Source organism: Candoia aspera, chromosome 1 (assembly GCF_035149785.1).
Source record: "Candoia aspera isolate rCanAsp1 chromosome 1, rCanAsp1.hap2, whole genome shotgun sequence".
In the NCBI taxonomy this organism is placed as follows: domain Eukaryota; kingdom Metazoa; phylum Chordata; class Lepidosauria; order Squamata; family Boidae; genus Candoia; species Candoia aspera.
In genome coordinates, this window is record NC_086153.1 from 261,601,640 (window position 1) to 261,623,891 (window position 22,252).

Genomic DNA, 22,252 nt, shown 5'->3' on the forward strand with positions numbered 1-22,252 from the left:
AGAAGGTTGTTCTTTCTTTCATTTCTTTTCTTTTAGGAATTTAAAAAAATCATCAGAACTATAAATAACTTTCTGGCAATATATACAGACATCAATAATTTAAATATGTTACATCTACTCTTGCATAAAACTCTCAAAGAAAAGTGCACCATAGATTTCACCCCCTCCCTCTTCCATTCTCCCAATTGGGCCTTGCCTTTTCCCTTGGCCCTGAGGTAGCTCTGAAGGGATAACTCTCAAATCCTGGGAAGGAAATGCGTCACTGTCATGGTGGGAGACACTTTGTTGCCTTTCTTGGTTCTTCCATTTTTGCTCAGGGCTATGTACATCCCAGGGTAGACCCGGGACTCATAGGCATTGTAGTTGTTTGGCAGCAGAATCTCTTTGAATTTACACTCATCGCCGAAATGGCTCTGAAATGAGAATGGAGGAGGAAGGGAAAAGGATAGGGAGAGTAAGGAAGAAGTTAGGCGTTGAAAATATCTCTGCGTGCAAGTACAGGAAAAATACACCTGAGTACCTGCCTTCTGTTTGGTTCTCTCTTTTCAACTTTATCATACAACTCAGGCTTCATAAAGTCTTTCAGATAAACTTTCCCCATCCTAGTTTCCTTTAGTTACAGTCTACAACTTGCATCTTCCTAGAAATTGTAATCCAACACTTATGGAAGACACGGAGTTGGGGAAGGCTGAGATAGACAAAAACTATGGTCAAAGTTTACCAGTCCATCTGTTCATCCCATTAAATGGAAAAATTGAATTTCAATGATGGAGCATTTGCCAAAGAAACCATACTGAATTCTTGGTCTCACCACATAGGTTAAGGATGGATCTTGTCTGCAAGTCTGGAGAGCTGCTAATCAATGAAGGCAATACTGGCCTAGATGGGCCAATCATCAGGCTTGGTAATTTGGTATAGAGAAGCTTCCTGTGTAAATGATGAAAGAGGTAAAATCAGACACCATCTACACCCCAGCATGTACCTGAGGTCCATTCCTTTGTTTCCCTAAAACAGTATCTCATTCCATGCTGGTATCTAGGAAGATTTATAAATAAATAAATATAAATATAAATATAGCACAAAAAATCCCACAATGTCTCCAATCTCCTTAGCCTCTTTGTGGTGATTCTCTAGTCTGATGGTTCCATCATTTGATCTCAATCATTCCCCACCTCATCAAGAACTAGCACTAATAGCCTTACCAGCATTAGCCCTAGAATTAACTCAGGAAGAGGGACTGCACTCAACATTTAATTTTCTTTTTCCCAGGAATGTATCTTTTCTAGTTATGCAGATCACTCTCCAAGAGAAATAATCTGTTTTACTCAAATTAGGATTAGCTGGATTGATGCATGTCAGTTTCATCTTTGTTCATCCCTGTGTAGATGCCATCCCATTTTCACATGAACATGTGATTTTAAAAAAATAACTGCCCGAAAGTATATACAAAAATGCATATTGAAGCTGGTATAAATTTAAACTTTCACATGTACATCTCGGGATATATCATATCCTTTTTAAATGCATCCTTCTTACATTTTTTGAACCAAGATCTGTATGTTAATATTTGAAAATATGTGAGTTCAGAGAAACAATTACTGTATGTTTCAAGCCACACAAGAGCAGCAGGCACAGATCATGTCAATTCTCATCAAAATTCACAAAGACCAGTCACTCAAGAATTCATTTATTTATTTATTTGTTAAATTTATATCACTGCCCATCTCCCCCAATGGGGCATTCATCCCTGCTTCAGATACCTATGTTCCTGCCCGCTTCTTGATCTGGAGTTATAAGAGGAGAAATCCAAAACTGTTCACATAGGTCATGTCCAGCACTGAGTCTGCCTCTACATTTGCTGGATTCCTGGGACTAGCAGCAGCAGCAGGTTTTCAAACAGACTTTCCCAGCCAAATTTTATGCTTGTTTGGACTGATGGCATTCCACACAGAAAGGCACCAGGTTGGAAAGACTCTCCTAAACACGTCTGCCATATATTCTTGCAGCAGCCCAATGACGCACTGCAATAACACCAACCAATTATTCATCCTCTCCGTTATCTTCTGATTGTGGGTAAACTATCTACATAATGTTCTGAATAACATCTCAAAATAATTTCCTGAATGAATTTCCCAGGTTTCAGAGCCTAAATGTGGCTGAATCCCAAAGCATGTATATCTTTATTAACTTTTATTCTGCCTTCCACTCAGACTGGTGCTAAAGACAGCCTCATCTCTACACACCCTACAGCTGTTTTTTTTCTTCCCCTACCCTTCTATCAATTTGACTTGCTATAAAAATTCTAGATAAACTTCTCCCCACTGTTTTTGGTGGCTCCCCTGACCTTTAAGGCTGGCATGTGCCTGAAGCTCACAGTAATATTATACAGATATAATGTAGAATGAGAATTAAAACTCAAATACGCATAAATTGAAAACATATTTTACTGGTTAAAATTACATATGTCCAATTAACAATTAAAAACACAGGATGTCTATGGAATCTACTCTGCAAAGATCAAGGTAGGTGGACCCAGCCTTACCTCAACAATCTATACCTATTCCATATGTAAGAGGATTCCACCCACCCCCTTTTAATTCTAAACTTGAAGAATTGACTGTTTTAAGAGTGTAGATGCATATACTTTTCTGTATGGGAAAGTCTCCTCTTACACACAGAGCAGTAAAGCCCTAAGATATTTCCAAGCATGGAAAATCTTCAGGCAGCTGCCTTAAAAATGAAGGGGGAGGGAAACGTCTTTATGTTATATTAGGGAAGATTTGAAGAAGACAAGAGACCTTTTCCCCTGAGTGCAACATTTTCTCCAGGAAAATTATGGGGACCTACATGCTGGAGCAACAGGTTCTTTTCTCTCTCTCTCTTTTCAAAATATAATTTTATTTAAAGTTTTTAAAACAACAGTAAAAATTAATACAAACTAAAATAAAGGAAGAAGGAAGGAAGAAGAAATAAAAGAGAAAACAAACATGCAAAAAGAAAAGGTAGAACAAAAATAGACAAGGAAGAAGAAAGATACAAAGAAGGGGCTTCCGATCTTCTTTATAGCAGTTATAAATACAATTGTAGATTCACCTCCTACTCTTTGGTTACAACCTAACTCTTTTTTCTATAATCTATCCTGTCTGATCATCAAAACCATAGATCATAAGTACATTTTTTTCTGTTTTATGCAAAAAGTCCATAAGGGGTTTCCAGTCAGCAATAAATTTAGGCATTGTCTTTTCTCTAATCACACAGGTAAATTCAGCCATCTGAGCAAGTTCCATCATCTTCATAGGTGTTGCCAAATCTTTCCATCAGGTTTTTTCTTCTCAATGGGTCTCTTCCCCCTTTTTTTCTGCCTTTTCTTCCTCTCACTTTTTATTCTCACTCTTCCTCCCTCCCTTTCTCTCCTTTCCCAACAGCTTTGCCTCCTCTGAACAGCATTTTGATGAAAAACTGAAATAACGCTTGTTAGTAAGAAATAGATACCAGTGGAGCTGTGCTCTGCAGCACTTCAGGGGGAAAGAACCTAATCTCAAAGGACTAAAATAAAAATGGACAAGAACAAGGGATTTACAAAGTGATCACGTGTTGCTAGATGAAGAGCAATGAGAAAGCTTGGTTGTGTTACCAGTACTTTTCATACATGTAAGTGCTGCCTTATATGCATGAATAATACAGGGGGAGTGTTCATGGATTTTTATTTTTAAAAACCCTTTTTATACGTTACAGAATTGCATCAGGAATATTGCTCATTCTAGTCTGCATCCCTGGCAATATAAAGCAAGAATGCTTCCATTGCTATATTCCACAAGGCAAGCTTTTGGGTATGGATGTATCACCATAGAATCACAGGGTTGATGGGGACCTTGGAAGTCTTCTGGGTCCAACCCCTGCCCAGGGAAGCTCCCAGACAAATGGCTCTCCAACCTTTGCTTGACAACCTGTAATCGTGCATCATCCATGACTCCAGGAGGCAGGCTGTCCCACTACTTAGTAGCTCACACCACCAGGAAATGCCTCCGTATTTCATGTTTGGACATCTTTCTGTAAAGCTTCTACACTTGGGTGGTATGGAGAATAAACCCACGCCCTTTCCCCTATACTTTGCCTCTCATGTATTAAAAGACTGCTATCATTTCTCCCCATATCCTTCTCTTCTTTAGGTCAAACATACCCATTTCCTTTAATAGTTTTTCATAGGATTTAGCCTCCAAGCCCCTTTGCTGCTCCTCTCTGTATTCCTCCCAGCTTCTCAGTATCCTTCTTGTAGTGACTACATCTGAACACAGTATTCCAGGTGTGGTCTGACCATATCTTTTTCTGTGATCTCAATACTGTACCTCTGTTGATGCAGCCCAAGATTGCACTGGCTCTTTTGGCAGTTGCAGCATGCTGCTGGCACACGTTTAACCCGTTGTCTACCAGGATGCCCAGATCCTTCCCACCCAACCAAGTACCACCTATCTTGTACCCATGCATCTGATTTTTCTGAGAGCAGAACTGACATTTCTCATAATTGAACTGCATACTGCTGGATAGGGCCAAGAGAAAGTCCTTTCCTCAATTACAGAATAAAGTGTACCCCATATGGAGAAAACAGCAGTGCTGTTTAAGGGTCAAGCACTGCAAGTCAGTCATAACTGCTCACCTATTCTAAGAATCTGATTATCTGAAACTCCAAGAAAAAATATGAAGAGTAGAATAGCTGACTAACTACTAGATTCTGTCCCTTTTGGAGATGAGCTGCCCAATGACTCTTAGCAGAGCTACGGGAAGGAATAGTATTCTGGGTCTGATGTGCTGCTTTATTTTGCCCCACACATAAAGGAAACCTAAACCATCAGGTAGCAGGTATTTACCATTGTTCAATTACATGTGTGGCAATCCAAAATACCACAGCCAAGTGACTCCTGTGGCTTGAGGGAGACAATGCAAGGAAAGAAGGCAAAGCATTATAATCTAGCACCATTTAAAACCTTCATTGATCTCAATTTTTTCCTGCCTGTATTTTAGATTGTTGGTTTGTTTGGAATGCAGTCCAATGGCTATTTATATTGAGCCTTAAATGAAAGTATGCCATCTTAAGAGTCAAGGGCCATCTGGATCATATGCTCAGGCTGTAATCCCCAGGAGGACTTTCTCCAATTGAAACTGAAATTATGTATATTATGGATTTTATATTCTTATGTGGAATTTACTGTCACAAGATGTGGCAATGGTGGCAACTTTAAAAGAGGATTAGGTATAGCCAAGTGGAACAGGTTTATCAGTATCTCAGAGCCATGATGGCTATATTAGCCATGATATACTGAACAACAGTTGCAGTGAAATAATCATGGGAAAGTGTTACTGCTTTCATGCTTTGCAGGCTTCTTGGAGGTCTCTGGTCATGGAGGAAAAACATGAAAACTGGAAAAGGAAGATGAGCTAATCTGATACTTCTATATGAATGACGTAGTACAAAGGATGTGCCTTTTGATCAACTAAGAAGTGATAAGAATGCAGAAAATGCAGAAGGAAAACAGTAATTGATGACAAATTGCTATAAATAAAGGAAAGGCTATTATATCCAAAGTCTAAAATTACCTGACTGTACCAATGCCTTTTGCACCCTTAAGATTTAGTCTCACTTCCTTTTAGGCAAGTCAGTAAGAAAACTCTTTCCTTAATCGTTGGGCAAAAAACTCTGCCTACACCAGCTCATATAAACAGAGAGGCCACAACAGAAGGACAGCTGGAAATGACCAAAAAGAAAAAGAAAAAAAAAGACTTGTGTTATTTTTAGGAACTAAATAGGCTACAAGAATTGAAATGGCTCTCCTGGAGTTTTTGCTCCAGATTTACAGATTCATACAGATTCAGTATATAGTAAAAAAGCTAAAGGGTCCTCCTACCCTCACAGCCAATCTGTCCCTTCCTTCCACTAGATAGTATATGAATATACCCATATCTAAACCAATTAGTCTTTGGGTTTTAGTTTTAAATTACTGCTTTGCCTTTATCACATAATGAGGCTGTGTGCTAAATTCCAGAAATCATGTCTTATAAAGCTTTACATCAAGATGAAAAGGTGAAAGGTCCCCTGTGCCAGCACCAACATAGCAAAAACAAAAACCCCACCATCCTATTTTTCATTTGTGTTTGCCATTTCATTTCTAGTACCCCAAAACTTTGCCATAAAGTTGTAACTTTAAATTGAATAAAAGGGTAAAGTATTCTGTTATAAAATACATAGAAAATAATCATACTAACTACTCCAGATGTTTTAGGATTACAGCTCTCAAACTTCTCAACCAGCACAGCCACTGGCAAAGCAGTCATCCAAATACATTTGAAGACTGCAGAACATTACAAGACAAGAAAGTCTCAAAGCAATATTGGAGAATATATTATCTTATACTTTGCAAACATACACACACACACAAACAATCCTTTGACCTCCCAAATTAGGTGATTGCAGTGCTTGGAAATGTATGTGTATATTAAAAAGCATTTTCTTGATTATCAGACAGTTTGATTTTCTGCTACAAATACAGAAATGTTTTAGTCATAAAGTACCCTTCATTTCCTGAAGCTCTTTATAATGCCCATATCTGGGACAATCAGAGAATTATCATCTAGATGTGTGTAACAAGGTCATCTAGTCATGTCCTCGTTAGGCACTTATTTAATGTTTGTCTATTAAAAGCCTGTAATATTAAAACACTTATTTGTTTTTCTTTCTAGTAGTTCCAACTGCAGTTCATCAAATAAAAGAAAAGTACATTGATATACACTACTTTTAAAAGGGTGATTAAAAGCCTTTAGCTGAACACCTTCATAATTGCTACTTACAGATCCATAGAGTTTGCCTTTGTTGTTCATTGCTACAAAAAGTCCACTTTTAACACCAAAAAGGCTCACCACTCCTCTTTCCACTGGAGAGATTTCCAGCAAACCTATAAGAGAAGAAGAGTGCATTAGAAACAAACCAGGATATGGATATAGGATTACATGCAGCCATAAGCCTTTTGATAAAGAATGTCCTGCTAATTCTAATACTCTTTCAGAGAAGCCAGGAGGACTGGACCAATAGGGCTACTCTTCTGGCATGCCACAGCTACTCCAAAGTTTAGGGATCTTTAAGTATATCTTGTATTGTAGCCTTGTAGACACCTATATGAGGAAGCAAACATCAAGTTACTATGATTCAGAAAAGTTCCACTGAGCTCCTCAGGTTACTCTAGAACTGAGATGGGCAACCTCCAGCTCATGGGCCTAATCTAGCCTACCAGTCCTGACCATCCAGCCTCAACTCTGTTACTAGTTACCACTCTGCAACCATTGCCAGGCTCACAAATTGTCCTTCACCAATTTTGTCAACACTTCCCTGCAGAAACCCTGGTAGGGCTGGTCTACTCAAGTTTAGAATAAATGGTTGAAGAATTGAATGCTGTGTTTCCTTTTGGCTTATTCATGATGCTTAAGAGTTGTTGTGGTATATTGCTACCATATGTGGAAGGTCTTTTCTGTTCCCCACATATGGTAAACTATTTATATGAAACATTGTTGGCACAATTTTCTTCTAGAGCACTGTGTAAATTTGGGTGGTGGAGGAATGAGTGTGCAACTAACTTGCTGAAACTTGAGGCTGGGTATCACTTGTGGTGGTAGAAGCCGGGACCTTCCATGATATTGGTTCAGTTCTAGCGAAATTAGCAGAATGAAGGTAATGGCCACTTCTGAGTAACCAAACCATCCATTTTCTTTATTATTGTCAACCATCTTGTCAACCATCTTTGACACAAAACCATCTGTTTTGTGTAGCCCTGCTCACTGGTCTGATTCTCACATTGTACTAATGGGGCAAGCAAATTTTGGTAGGGAGAGGGCTGCAATGGGTGGGATAAAGATGCAAATTGTGCAGGACTGGGCCACTCATGTGGCTGGGGTCAACATTTTGTTGCTTCTACAATATTTCAGTTTGGGGGAGGAGTTTCCAATTATTCTTTGTTTATTTAATATAATATAGTAACTAGTCTACACTCTAGTTTCTATGGGTTTCCCCACTTCATAACAATGAGAAACATGGTCATGATTTTTGTAAGTGTGGGAAGAAGCAATCTGGAGACTGTAAAAACAGTGTTACACATTCCTGTCTGGAACTGACTAACAATGGTTTATTAAATGAACCATAATTGGTTGGTTCAAGCATGCTTTGCAGACCACACTAGATGGGTTCACACATTGCAGACCACATTAGATGGTTTGCAGACCACACTAGATGGGTTCACACATTGCACTGAGACAAAACATATTCCTTCTTAACAAAATGTGTGACTTCAGCCAACATGGACTTCTATAGAGAATTAAGGCAAACCCACTGCAAATATTATCACTGAATTTTTCCAAAAATAGGAATGATTTGTATTGAAATGACCAAACTACTCTCCAAGGACAACTTTCCACAGGATAACACATCGCTGTGAGATGGCTGTCATGCATCAGCTAGACCTGTTCAACATATGCCAAAGTATCGTTCCACAGTCTTTTGCCCCAATAAAGTTAATATCATATAATTTAACTCCTTAGCATGTTTATTAATAGCTCTCCCAGCCCACCTCAGCCAATGTACTGCCTCCTATAATTTCTTTTAGGAGGTACTTCAAAGCAGCCTTCCCTAGCCGTTCAGTCTCCAGATGTGTGGGACTACAAATGACTATGCTGGCAGTGACTAGTAACAATGGATGCTGTAGTCTGACATATCTGGCTTGCAAAATGCGTCAGGTCTTCCTTCTGTTGTGATTGAAGGGCTACCACTGATCCCCCACCTCACCCAGCTTAAAATAAGTAACCGACATGTTTTAGGAAATATGAAACGTTGGTCATGGTGCAGTCTTTAACCCTTCCTCCCAGTCCTATTGTTTCAGTTGGGTGTTAGTTAGAATTAGAGCTGTGGGGCCACGGGGTTAAGTCACGAACAGATGCTTTTTCTGGTGGACTATCCTAGCTCCTTGGCAGAGCTGGGGTGGGATCTTGAATCCCAAATTAACTACTTGTCAGCCTGTGGCAAAAGCAGGGCGGGACTCTGGAGTAGCTGCTCCCCATAAGCATAGTGGCAGCTAAGTTGGCAGAGAAGAATGCCTAATTTCTTTTACAGAAAAGTCCTGCTTCAAATTGACTAAGCTCCAGGACAAGATCGGGTTGGTGGAATTCTGGGGGCCAAATTTTAATTACAGAGGCAGGTAATTACATTTCTGTTCTCGGACTGAACTGCACAAGGAGCAGCCAGTGCAGTCAAACCACCGAATGCAAAATTTGGAAATCCCACTTTTAAAGATTTAGACCGCACTCCTTGCACAGCAGACATAGTAACTCTCGGCTATACACGGAGCGGTAGCTGACTATACAGGAAATACTAAGTAATCGCTAGCCTATTCCAGGAGCCACTTTTCACATTTTTCCTTGGTAGTCATGAGGACCAATAACTTTTAAAGGTCAAATTGATTCCCTTGCTTTGATCATAGCTCTCACTTATTCATGAGAGACCGCGAGGTAATTCCTTCACTCCTTCATACATTTCATTTCTCTTCAGACCAATTACCGTCCCTTCTGCTTAGGAAAATAGCGGGAAAACGTCTTGCAAGTCCCCCTGCTTGATCCTCGTCTTACTTCCACCGGTTTACCTGGCAGCTCAACACAAGCAAATAATATTCGGGGAAAAACACACCTGACAAACAACCTGGCGTTTTCGGGTTTTTCCGAGGGGAGCCTTCGCGTTTTGTCTATCTGGGGTTCATGAGTTTAACCCCTTCGTTCCCCTGCCTTAGCCGAGGCTGCTTTTCTGTTAGCTCCCTAATTCCTCTGCCTGCGAAGATCGTTTGGCTTTGACCCTTGAAGCTGATTGACTGAAGAGGGGAAGGGGAGAAGTTTGGCGCCTTGCCCAGAAAGTGGGCGCGGGGCTTTCCTTCTAGGCAAGTGTGTCCGATCGAGGCGTTGCCCATAGCGGACGGGCTCCTTCGCTCGCTCCCCGAGAGCCTTCCGTCCACCACGACCAAAAGGCAGCTTCCCCGGGGGCGGACAGAAGCAATTCCCTCGGCCGTTCCCGAGCGCCCCTTTCCCCGCCTCAGGATCCCACGCAGCAATCGGGCGCGCTCGCTGGCAGGCCCCTTCCGGGTGACTCAGCGGAGCGGAGCCAGGTGGGCAGAGGCGGCGGGGCGCAGCGACTTACTGTATCGATTTTCGTCGTGGATCCCGTTGATTCGGCTGTCCGGCAAAACCTGGATGTGAAACCCGATGCCGACGTTGCAGTAGAGGCGCCGCAGCCTCTTGATGCCCAGCAGATAGTCCCCGTCCCGGCTGAGCAAATTCCTTTCCCCGGCGGGGAGCCTGGCCATGGAGCGCGAGAAGAGAGTCTCCCAGCGCCACTCCAGGGTGTCGTTGTGCTGCTGGGCGAAGGCGGGCATGCAGCGCCCCGCCAGCCAGGGCGACAGCAGTCCCAGGAGCAAGGCTGGCCAGCAGGCCGGAGAGGGGCCAGTCATCCTGAGCGAGCGCGGGCAGCACACGTGGTTCCAAGGGAGGCAAGCGCTCTAAAAATACACCCTCTCCGGCGAAGCTCCTGCCCCAGACGTAGATCCCAAGAGCGAGGGGGTGGGGGGGGAGGGAAGACACACAAACAAACAAACAAAAGGCAAAGTTTTTTTATATGTGTGTTGTGTGTGTGTGTGTGTGTAGGGTGGGTGGGGGAGCCCAAGCAGCTCAGTCCCCCGTGGAACTGAAGAGCCGCTGCTCAGGTCGCATGAAGAGGGATCCGGTGCGCAACCGATGGGGCGGGGTGGCAGCACAGATTGACTCCGCTGCAGCTTCTTCTGAACTTGATCTCCCCTCCTGTCAAGTGGGGACCTTCTCTCCGCGCTCAGTCATGGCCCTTCTCCCCCGAAACCACGACGTTTATATATCCAGCGGGCCTTGATACCTATTACATCACCACCTATTGCTGCCTACAAGCGAGTTGAACTGGACGCGAAGTGATCACCCCGAGATGGTCCTTCACAACCAATTGGGTCTTAGGCGTGGGGGGTGGAGAAGAGAAAGGAGGAGGGAATATATGTCAACTTAAAAAAAATACACGAGTCTTCCCTTACAGATAACCGAGAAACTTTCACCTTTGGTGTTCAGGACATGCGACTCTTACCGGCTTTTTCCTTCGGTTTTGCAAGCGTGTGCAAATGCTGCCAGTTCAACACACACACAAACACACATATCAAAGAATGCCCAACACGCCTCCCCCCCATTCTTCCTCCTCCTCCTCCCCTCAACAATGTCTCACTTTGTGGAAAACTCTGGAATTTAAGCTTTGGCTGTTTCCAAGTAAGATGCTTTAGAGTTTGCAAGGAAAGGGGACAAAAATCCTTCATGACAGGCCAAAATAGCTAATGCATGACAGACTGAAGGCATTTTTTAAAAATGCAAAAAAAATAAATAAAAAAAAATAAAAAACCAGGTCAAAACTTCGAAAGCCACATTTCCAAAGTGCTCCATGCAGACAAAATAAGAGTGCATCTGAACAGGAGCTTTACATGTTGGAAAGGTGGGAGAGGAGAGAGGAAAAACAGTCTTTCAATTAAAATGAAACAAACCAAAAATGCAGAGGGTAAGGAGTGCTGAATTCTTGAGCGATTCATTGGAATGGGATCTTAAAGATACTTTTGGTATCTGATAGTTTTATGTTACCCAGCGCTTCTACAAGTATCAGACTGACAGTCCATGGAGGAGTGCTTCTCTGGTTACATATACGCTCTGTGGAGTCATTTTTCTGTCTATATGTATATATATAGAATATCTATACTATTCTGGCAGCATGAGCCCAACCCTCTTTTCTCTTCTCTTTGGGAGCTCCTAATTTACGTGAGAATGAAGAGCTTACACCCCACAGCTCATCCAGATTCTATGGAATTCATCCCCATGACATGGACATTTTCCTAAAGGAACCAATTAGTGGATTGTTCAGCATTTTTAATACGAGCTCCTCTGAACTTTCTGAAAGACGACAGGGGAAGACATATAAATAACTCAGTAGGTCTACTTGAAAGTAAACCCCTGGGTTTTTTATGGCTTGGACTAGGTATGAGCAGAAAGATCCCAAAACCAAGTAGGAAGCCCTGAGTTAGCCATAGTGGAAAGAAAATAGGCATGCCAGACTGTCTTACAGGGCTGTTGTAAAGACAAGTGATTGGATTTTCTCTGTATTAAACTACTCAAATCTTCTTTTTGTGATAGCGGATTTGCTTCCCCAATACATTAAAGTTCACCTAGAAATAAGAGGATGCTGGAAACCTGCACTGTTGGACCCATGCTATAAATTTATTTACATCCACTGGGCAAGAGGTTGGATCTTGTGTCAGGTTCAGGCATCCAGCTGCAAAGGCATGCCCATATGTATTGACTCAAGAAGAAACCTTCAGCATTCGATGGGATTTTTTCCCTAGCAGGGCTGAAATTAGGCATCATACCTGAGCATAAACGGGTTTATGAATACGGCTGCACAGTTCCAGAGCAATCTCAACTGTATTTGTAAGTAAGTCCCATTGAATTCATTAGGCCTTATTCCCAGCTCAGAAAGTGATTATTGACTTGTACACAGCTGTCTCAGAGCCAGTAGCAGCAATCATCATCATCATCATCATCATCATCATCATCATCATCAGCAGCAGCAGCAGCAGCAGCAGCTCTTGAACAAACTTGGCAGATCTCAAAAGAAGCTAACCGGATGAGACCTTGTGTTGTAGGCTAGACTAGGGAGTTTAACAAACATCCCAGGAGAAAAGTGACCAATCATTTCTGTGCTGTTGCCCAGAAAACTACAGGGAGGGAAGTGCCTGCCCAGGAAGTCGCCAGGAGTTGGTCCACTTCCAAATCCGTGTACTGATGTATGCACTTATTGTCTTTATTAAATGAAGCTCGGGGGGGTCTGCCTGCTCAAAAACCACCACAATGAATGTCAGAACAATCCAGGATGATCCCAAATGCCCCTGCAAGTGAAAAGCAGCCCCGTGTACCACCAGCCGCTGGATCACATGAATAACTCAAGCCTTCTATAGCCACCAGCAGATTTCATCCCTTTCAGTCCAGTGAGGTTCCCTGCTGGTCCAGCACTGAGGCGAGAAGGAAAAAGGGAATTGCCCTGAGCCAGATGCCACTTCACCTAAGTGTGAAAATCTCTGACTTTTGTTAAAATCCCAGCACCCGCCCATCATCCCTCCCCCGCAGCTCACCCGGGTGGGTGTCCACCTCATATCCACATCAGCTTTTCTTTTTTCTAAAGGAAGCTGAGCTGTATTAAGGACCTGCCTGGTCCAGAATCGTGCTCCACAGTGGCCAATAGACCTGTGGGCTGCCAAGCTGCCTTAGCTCCTGGAGGCAGCTGTACGGTCATCTGGACTGATGGTCACTGGCAATCTTCAGGTATTTGTCTAATCCCCCTTTGAAGCTATCTTAGCTGGTGGCCACCATTACATCTTGCAGTAGCCAGTCTTATCTTTTCACCATGCAGGTTGTGAACAGGCTGCTGCTTGTCTTTCATGAATCCGGCACTTATTCTGCATCATTCCAGAATTATGAAATATGGAGAAAGTATTGTTGTTACATGATTTTATGTACCACTATTGTGTCTCCCTTCACATTTTTTCTCAAGTTTAGAAAGTTCCCTTTTCTTAAAGTAAGTATGTTTAGGGAACCAAAGGTGCCCCAAATACTTTTATTTTTTCAAAGGAGATTTTTCAACAGCCGTGTGATAAATTTGGCTTACCCTTTTTGGAATCCCCCCCCCCAACTTTACAATCTTTTAAAAGATTCACTGAGCAGACCTATAAAGAGTATTCATTTAGAGCCAGTACTTAATACTAAAAAACAAACGAACAACTCATGCACAACAACCAAAGTATATGGAATAGTTATCCCATCCCTGTTGAACTGCCATTTTCACTTTCATTCTTGCATTTAGCAAGGTGTTGAGTCTTTAACCCAGTGTTTCTCAACCTCGGCAACTTTAAGATGGGTGGACCTCAACTCCTGGAATTCCCCAGCCAGCCATTTCTGGCTAGGGAATTCTGGGAGTTGAAGTCCATACACCTTAAAGTCACTGAGGTTGAGAAACACTGCTTTAATCTAAGCTGTGATGATGGCCAGCAGTTTATGTATTTTACAGCAAATTGTCTATGTTATCTACTTTATAATACTGGAATAGAAACGGCTACCTGTGATCTTGGTGCAGGGTGGATGAGGTCATCAGTGGGAGAGAAACTCTTTTTCACATGTTGCAAGGCATTCTTTTATTTATTATATTCAATTCTATGCTTTGCAAGCTCCATATTTTTGTCCCAGCCTTGATCATACATTGTAAGCCAAAATAAATAAGTCTTGCTTACCAATGACAGATTAGGGCTTTGATATAAATGATGGTTTCTGTGAAACAGACTAAGGGTTGAGCAAATGAGAATGCAATCAAGAAACCATTTTCATGATGTGCCACTCTTAGGTCAAATTCCATTTCTATAAATTAGTTTCAGGAAAGGCAAACTTAGAACTGTTTCATATATCTGCTTACCAATAGTATATACAGTATCTGTTTCTGCTAATACTGGCAGTACCTTATGATAAATAAGAAACCTAGTTATTCAGCTGCAGTTATCCCCATAACACAGATGTATCACCAACAAATATTATCCCAAGTTCCCAAAAATCTTGAAGCTTTCTTGGGGACCCAAGAGAGATTACAGTATATCACTTACTATTTTTATAAATGTGATCTTCCTAGTTTCCTCTAATGAAATGTCTTAACTGGGGCCAAAAGGATTATATGGGGAGACATACCTCATTCTGGAATACAGAGTGTTGGCTTTTGGTAGGTCAGACTATTTATCCAACTTGACTAGCCATGTCTACTAATCTGAGCTTTCTAGGGCCTCAAGCGTAGAGGGAGGGAGGTGTGTTTCTCATCACTTTCTCAACTTTTTCCTGGCTGAGAACTGCACTCCAGGGGCTGACTCTACAAAGCACTGGGTAGGGTCAGGATAAAAGCTAAAGTGGATTGTATTTCATTTACATATAATTAAAATTATTATATCATGAAACTTCAGTCAATCATTTCCTCTTTATGTCAAGTTACAAATTACAGCTTGGTAACAACTTTTGGAGGCTTCCAGAGGCTCTACGAGGGCCTGTAGTCTCAGGTGCTGCACCTCTGTCCTACAGTAGTAGATTATTTCATTCAAGTGGAAGTAGCAGAGGTTGAAGCTAGCACTTCTTGGATGCCAAGAATGGTTTGAGCAGTGGAGAATGTTGACCAGACCAATACAACAAGCATGGGCTAACTAATCTAGAGAGTTCCCATGGGTTTCCAGCAGCAGGTGCTAATGTCTTACATCTGAATTCTTCTTCATAACCAAAACAACCTCTGGAACTCTTGGGTGGTTCCTTCTTAGGACAGTGAGAACTGAGAGGTGACTAAAATAATCATGCTAAGCTATCTAAAAGATGTGGCACTTAAAGCTTTGAGCAGAGATGTGGAAGGGTGCTTTGACTGTGACCCTCCTGGACCTGAACCTACTTAGCTTCTTCTAAGATCAACCAACATTGGCTAGCTCTAATTATTATTTGCCCATGCCTATTCATTATGTATTTATGTATTACATATTTTTGTGGTTGTTGTTAGTTGCCGTTGAGTCATTTATGACTCATGGCGACCCTTTAGATCCTTAAAAAAAGTTCAGAATGGTAAATAACAAAGATAATAATGTTCAAAAAGCAAAGCTAACAAAAAGATCTACCTCACTCCTATAAAATCCTGTCTCCAGGAGTTAGACAGCAAGTTCATAAAAGCCATGAGATATGTCTAGTTTCTAATGGTCAGTAGTCTTCCTAAAATAAAAGATCATTAAGACAGGGGCAAAGAGAGCCTGTTCAAGTAGATGAGAGTTCATCATGTAGGCACAACTTACAAAAATGATTTTAATGGTTTTACATCTCTCTCTAAGTCACTAATAGATCACTGTGCAAAAGCCAGTCCCTCTTGGCCGAACTAAACATCCAACTAAAGGATCTTTACTGATAATATGTGGGCAGGTGTCAGCCCTTCAGCTTATATGAGAGCAGGAGGTCCTTGATCGTATAGCTGGGTGTACAGAGTGGTACCTATTGGAGTGTGTGTGTATAGTATGTGTGTGTTCTGTATTGTATATTTGGTTTTGAGTATAAATGTTGGGTATTTGGTTTTGCCTGTATATATGGTCTATTGAGCATCATCACTTTGCTTTTAGTGGAATGGATATTTAGCCATTGGTGGAATAGATACTTAGTTTTTTTGCAGAATAAGTCATCTGTGAGACTCAGTAATTTATCTTCTGTGAAATAAGTCTTGGAGCAGAAAACAGTAAGTTCAGCAATAATGTATTTACATTAAAACTCAGAGCCCATCTCTGCCTTATAAACAGGTTCTCAGGCCTATTGCTTTTGTTCTAACTTTTGTTCTAGCTTCAGTTTGCCTTCAGGTGTATGCCTCTGGGGAATTTGGTGTTTATTCCACTTAGTGTTCCTCATATAGCCTTTTTGTTAGAACAACCAGAATATGCTGTCCAAATTGCAGATGTGCCTGATAGCCCCAAAATGTTGGGAACCCCTACAAAAATAATATTGACACTGTAGTACTTAAAATGTTGAAAGTGTATTTTCCTTATTCATATTCACTGGACCATCCACAAATGTCTCTAATATTTAGAGAGTTCCCCACCACAACCACTTCTAAATTTTACTTGGACAGGCCAGGACCATATATAAAGTGCATGTTTTATCCCTGATAAAGCTCCAAGTCCTTCTGCAAATGTATCTGTTTCTTTGCTCTGCCCCACCTGAAGAGATCAGGTAATTGGAGCATACCTTTCTCCTCCACTAGGGAGAAAGCCCTTTCCTAGGCTTTCATATCAAAAGATAAAATTGATGTTATTTAATGTAAATTTAGTGAAAATTGCATTGATTATACTCAGTCAACATTTAACATGTTCTCCCTGTTGTCCCATGAAAACTACAATTTGGTGGTGATATTGGAAAGAACTATGAGAGCTTCACCCAAATGCTTGGTGGTGGGACTATATACTTAGTCCCAGGAGCTCAGATTACAAATACACGATCTAAATGATGCAGCAATGAATTGAAAAGTTATGTCCATGCAATATTTGTCTAATTAATCCATCCCTACCTATGTTGCATCATGCATAGATGCACATCATGCATAGATGCACATGCATTATACAATGCAAATGTACTGTAGATTGACACATGTAATGACAGTGTTTCTGAGTTAACTTTCTTAGCTCTGCTAAATGGATGCCAAACTGACATCTTGTAAAATTCCAAGATTGAGGGAAAATACTGTCCCATCACGTTTGATCTGTCTCTGTAAGTGGTGGAATAAGCAGGCCACATGTATCAATCTTTCATTAATTATATTGCTGGACAGATCTCTCCCCTCCCATATTTGTATGTAAGTAGGTCAATACAAACAAGCCTGTCAGTACCTCCTCTTGTGTCTTGTAGGCCTCTTGTCACACATCCCTCTTTTGACGATGATCATTTCAGAAGCCACCGAGCAGCAGCAATCAGTTGAAGAGCCTTGTCTGCAAAAGCTTTCTCACGTTCACGTCTGGCTGATTCTCTATGTCAAAGTTGTGCAGCTGAGAGAAGGGAACCAGCTGGAATGCAGACCAACACTGGGGCCCAAGCCTGGAATGGCTAGGGAGAGTCACTGGGAGACCCTCACCAGCTAGGCCTCTAGAGGCTGTGTTGCCTACAAACGCACACACCCATTCATGCGCCTGCTGACAATCTGGCTAGATAGGCACACAAACTCCTTTCTTCCTCTCCTTCACGCTGCGGCCTTATTTGATCTCTGGCTTCCTTTGTTGCCGGCTGTTGTTAGTGCCTTGCCCTGATCAAAAATGTATTACTTCAGACAACATGGTGCTGTAATATGCTGGACAGGGGCAGTGGAGGATAGCAGGGGCCAGCCACAATGGGGCATTGAGGAAGCCAACAGCAATAGGATGGATGAAAGATGCTTACAGATGCACAAAGCTTTAATGGGAGGATCTCCCTCTGTCATCCAGCACACTTGAATATTGACATCCTCAGTAACTATTACCTCATGCTCTGCTTGTTCTGAGCAATGCCTCTTTAAAAGACATTAGTTAACAATGTTGTGTCTCTGTGGATTTCAAAGGCTAGTGGTTCTTCTAAATGACATTTATAGTCTCATTAGGGAGAAGACAACTCTAATGTTCTTCTATCAGAGGATTGGGTGGTAACTTTCAAGACGTTTTAAATATGATCAAAGATGCTAAAGGAGGTTAAACACCTGCTAAGGCTCAGCTAGTCCTCACAGGCTAGAAGGGTAAGAACAAGGGCAAAATTTATGATCTCTTCAGAAATTAGTCCTGCCACATCCTAGGTCAAGAAAATTAGACGGAGAGACAATCTATTCCTTACCAAATCTCTATCAGTGTAACTCAGAGTCCTTTGATCTGGATTTTTTAAAAATCACACTATCTCTTTAAACCAGCTATTCATACAAGCATTGGCTTAGTGTAAATGGAGGAAGTTCACATTGTGTTTCCCATTAGTTCAATCTGGTCAAATTTATTTGTTGGTTACAATATAATCTCCTCCAAAGAGACAGGTTTTGTAAAGATATGGGATAGTTTTGTTATGGACTATGAAGATATACCAAGACAGTATGGAGCTAGTCATTAAAATTATTTATGATCAGCTGGACTTAATATTTTTGATGCTACTTTTGTTGTAATTATTCTTGCTATTAAATAAATTTTAAAAATACTTATTTGGGGCTTATAAAACACAAACAGTACACCATATAGTATAAAATACAATGAGATTCATATTCTGAAGAAGAAAAGGGAGGAGGAGGAGGACAGTCATTCTTGGAAGAAGAAGCAGTAAAATTGTCAGGTTGGATTAAAGGGCACAGATTTAGAGCTCCCTGGTCAAACCGTCTCTCAGACAGACCATACAGTGAAAAGCAGAAACCACTGAGTTGCAAGGCCTGTGCATCATTTTAAGCCCCCCCCCTCTCTCTCTTTGCATCAAAGCTGGTCTGTTGGGTACAACATTAATCAAGAAGTGTTCTCTTTGCCTAGTTTTAATAGAGTTAAGCAAGCCAATGCAATACTAACCTTTGGTTTGTATATATTGCAGATTTTTTTTACCATCAATGTTTCTAATTTTTGCTTGAAGTAGACACCTCTGATGTTTGAAGGCTTGCCCTTTTAGATTTAATAGGCACACATCCTTTATAAATAGGTATTTATTTATTTATTTTGAACACAATCTGGGGGGGACAGAATTTCTCTTGGAAATTTCGAACTCTTCTTTTTGGTTCTGTTTTGTTAAAGCGGAAGGAAAAATCTAACATCCGTATGGGTTTTATTTTAAACATATTTATTTAAATTAATAAAATGTATCCTAAAAAACTAGTAGAAAAAACAGATTCTGCACCCTCAGATTTTTTGTGATATGTTCAGCTCAAGGCATTTTTTAAAAACAATAATCCAACATTATGGATCTATGGTAAGAATAGACACCTGTGTTGTTATGCAGGTGAGATTGGAACAGCCCATTTCAAACCTGAAAAAAACGTTTCAAACATGAAATAGTTTGCACACCTCATTTTATTTTATTTTTCCATCCATACTGTATGTTATATTCTACTCCTTTCAAAAGGAATGAATTATTTTTGAATGAAAATGTAGTCTGCTCTCTTGCTTGCTTATAAAACATATACATTTCCTATACATTTCTCTTTGGGAAGTTAGAACTTTGGGAAATTAAGAAAATGAAAGTAATAAAATGTATTTAAAAATAATGTATTGCATTGTTTTTCTTGTTATGGGCCCCAAACTCAGGGGAATAAAATCCATTTTAGTTCTAGAAGGTCCAAATGTCAGAGTCAAGCCTGCCTCTGACTCAGAAAGCAAAACTCCTTCTCAGTCAGAGGAGGAATTGGAAACTTACCAGGCTGAAACCGGGAAAACAAAACTTGAAGAGGAGCCAGCAATGTGGGAAGAGTCCAAGTCACTGATTGGCCAGGATTTGGGGGAGGATTCGAAACCTCCAATCAGTGCGCGCCAACGACGGGCAGAAAAGCGCACAAAAGAAAAGTCAGCCTGATTGGCTGCAGAAAGGTCGAGGCACGCAAAGGATCAGGATAAAAGGCAGCCGCTCAAAGAGCAAGCAGCCAGAGACAACTGATCCTCCAAGCCTGCAGCTTCAGTGGAAGAGTCCCTACCTGCATTGGAGACAGCATCTGTTGCCGAAGAGGAACCAGCACCTTTACTCTGCTCTGAAGAGGACTTGAATCCTGCCTCTGTGGTCATCGAGGATTCCATATCCACCGTGCCCAGTGATCTCAGCCTTGCCTCCAGCCTTGAAATGCCACATTTTGCCACGTAACTTCTTGGTGCCTTTGATTCGCAGTCCTGTGGCTTGCCTTCGGTGCAGTCCAACTGTGCTTCAGGTGCTCAGCATTGCTCAGGAGTTTCACACTTATCTTGTTGTGAACTGTATCCCAGTCTAGCATTGCTTCAAGTTCCCAGCCTAGTTCCAAGTCTCCAGTCCAGAGGATCCAGCCCAGTCCAGGGCTTCCAGCTGAATCTAGCCTTGCTCCGAGTTCCAAGCCTTGCTTCAAGTCTCCAGTCTAGAGGATCCAGCCCAGTCCAGGGCTCCCAGCTGAGTCTAGCCTTGCTCTGAGTTCCAAGCCTTGCTTCAAGTCTCCAGTCCAGAGGATCTAGCCCAGTCCAGGGCTCCCAGCTGAGTCTAGCCTTGCTTTGAGTTCCCATCCTTGGTCCAAGTCTCCAGTCCAGAGGATCCAGCCCAGTCCAGGGCTTCCAGCCGAGTCTAGCCTTGCTTCGAGTTCGCATCCTTGTTCCAAGTCTCCAATGCAGAGGATCCAGCCTAGTCCAGAGTTCCCAGCCAAGTCCAGCCTTGCTTCAAGTTCCAGTCTTGCTCCAAGTCTCCAACCTAGTCCAGAGTTCCTAGCTGAATCCAGCCTCATTTCCAGTTTGAGACTTGAGTCCTCAGCTTTGGCAGTACCTTGCATACCAGTCTCCTCCAGCCTCCCAGTTTCCATTAGGAAGTCCTGTTCCACTACCTAGTTGTGGCCCAGTTGGGCTTGTTGAACCCAGCTCTTTGTACTTCAAGGACTTACTTATTGTAAATAGTTATTTAATAAAGAGTATTTTTTATATTATTCTGCCTGGTTGCATAGTCTGAACAGGACACCAAAAGGCAATCCTGGGCATTTCTAAGTAGGACTGGGAAAGTCTGCTATTTGAAATCCCTGGAAAATTGCTGACACAGAAGTAGACCAATGATCTGACCCAGTATAAAGCCATTTCCTAATTAGCTTGGGAAGGATTTTAATTTTGTTTGGCCTATTGCTGATTTGCATACAGACATAACAGCATTTACTATCTTTCAAAGTTGTTGTTGTTGTTGTTGTTTTAAAGGGAGGTTCCAGTTTCCATTCCTTGCAATAACTTGGGGGGGGTCTTCGATTTAAATTTTCCCATTCAAATACTCATGTTTGTTCTAGAGTGCTTATTAGCATGATTATCCAGTACAGTAATATAGGAATCAAAATTAAGCCATGCTGTAATGCAGAAATGGCCAACTGCAGTATCCTCAAGATTCTTGTATAATTTCATATGAACTAGGACTATCACATATGGCCTGCAAATATCTAGATGACCACTGGGCAGCATCAAAGAGACACAGAACATACTGATCCTTTGCTGCCATCTAGCAGACATTCAAAGCTTTGTAGCTTAGATCTAATAATTCTCACAAATTCATCCTCTCAAATCATCGTGCCAGAAGGCCTGGTAGAAATAAGGCCACCCATGCTGCAATAAATCTGGGAACTGAAGCTACCGTATGTGCAAGAGCAGCAAGCAGAGAATTGATTAATGACCTAGGCCCAAGCTAGTTAAAGATCTGCCTATTCCTGTCTGCCCGTGCTCTTAGGTCATCAAGGGGCACCTGTTACATGTCTACCATGGATGTGTCTAACATCAGTACTTAATTTTGTTTTCCCTTGGCAGGGTCAGGCTATGGTACAAAAGGTATGGACCTGCATTTGGATTAAACCACCTTTTTATTAGGAAAGGGCTGAAAATGTACTTATTTACCGAAGTCTGCTGGT

The 22,252-nt window shown here is 41.6% G+C and overlaps 1 protein-coding gene across 1 annotated transcript; it reads right to left on the reverse strand.

Moving 5' to 3' along the window:
* Positions 1-236: 236 nt before the first annotated feature.
* On the reverse strand, positions 237-10,526 carry FGF4 (fibroblast growth factor 4). The gene is made up of 3 exons (XM_063293187.1): positions 10,217-10,526; positions 6,841-6,944; positions 237-413 (listed from the first exon to the last, which is right to left on the reverse strand). Exons 1-3 carry the CDS (start codon positions 10,524-10,526, stop codon positions 237-239), a joined length of 591 nt encoding a protein of 196 aa, XP_063149257.1.
* Positions 10,527-22,252: the final 11,726 nt, after the last annotated feature.

Excerpts from the sequence above, each read along its gene's own strand:
- FGF4 (XM_063293187.1), bottom strand. The coding sequence starts at position 10,526 with ATGACTGGCCCCTCTCCGGCCTGCTGGCCAGCCTTGCTCCTGGGACTG. Across the intron at positions 6,945-10,216 it reads CCACGACGAAAATCGATACA|GTTTGCTGGAAATCTCTCCA; the intron begins GTAAGTCGCTGC and ends CTTCTCTTATAG. Across the intron at positions 414-6,840 it reads AAGGCAAACTCTATGGATCT|AGCCATTTCGGCGATGAGTG; the intron begins GTAAGTAGCAAT and ends TTCTCATTTCAG.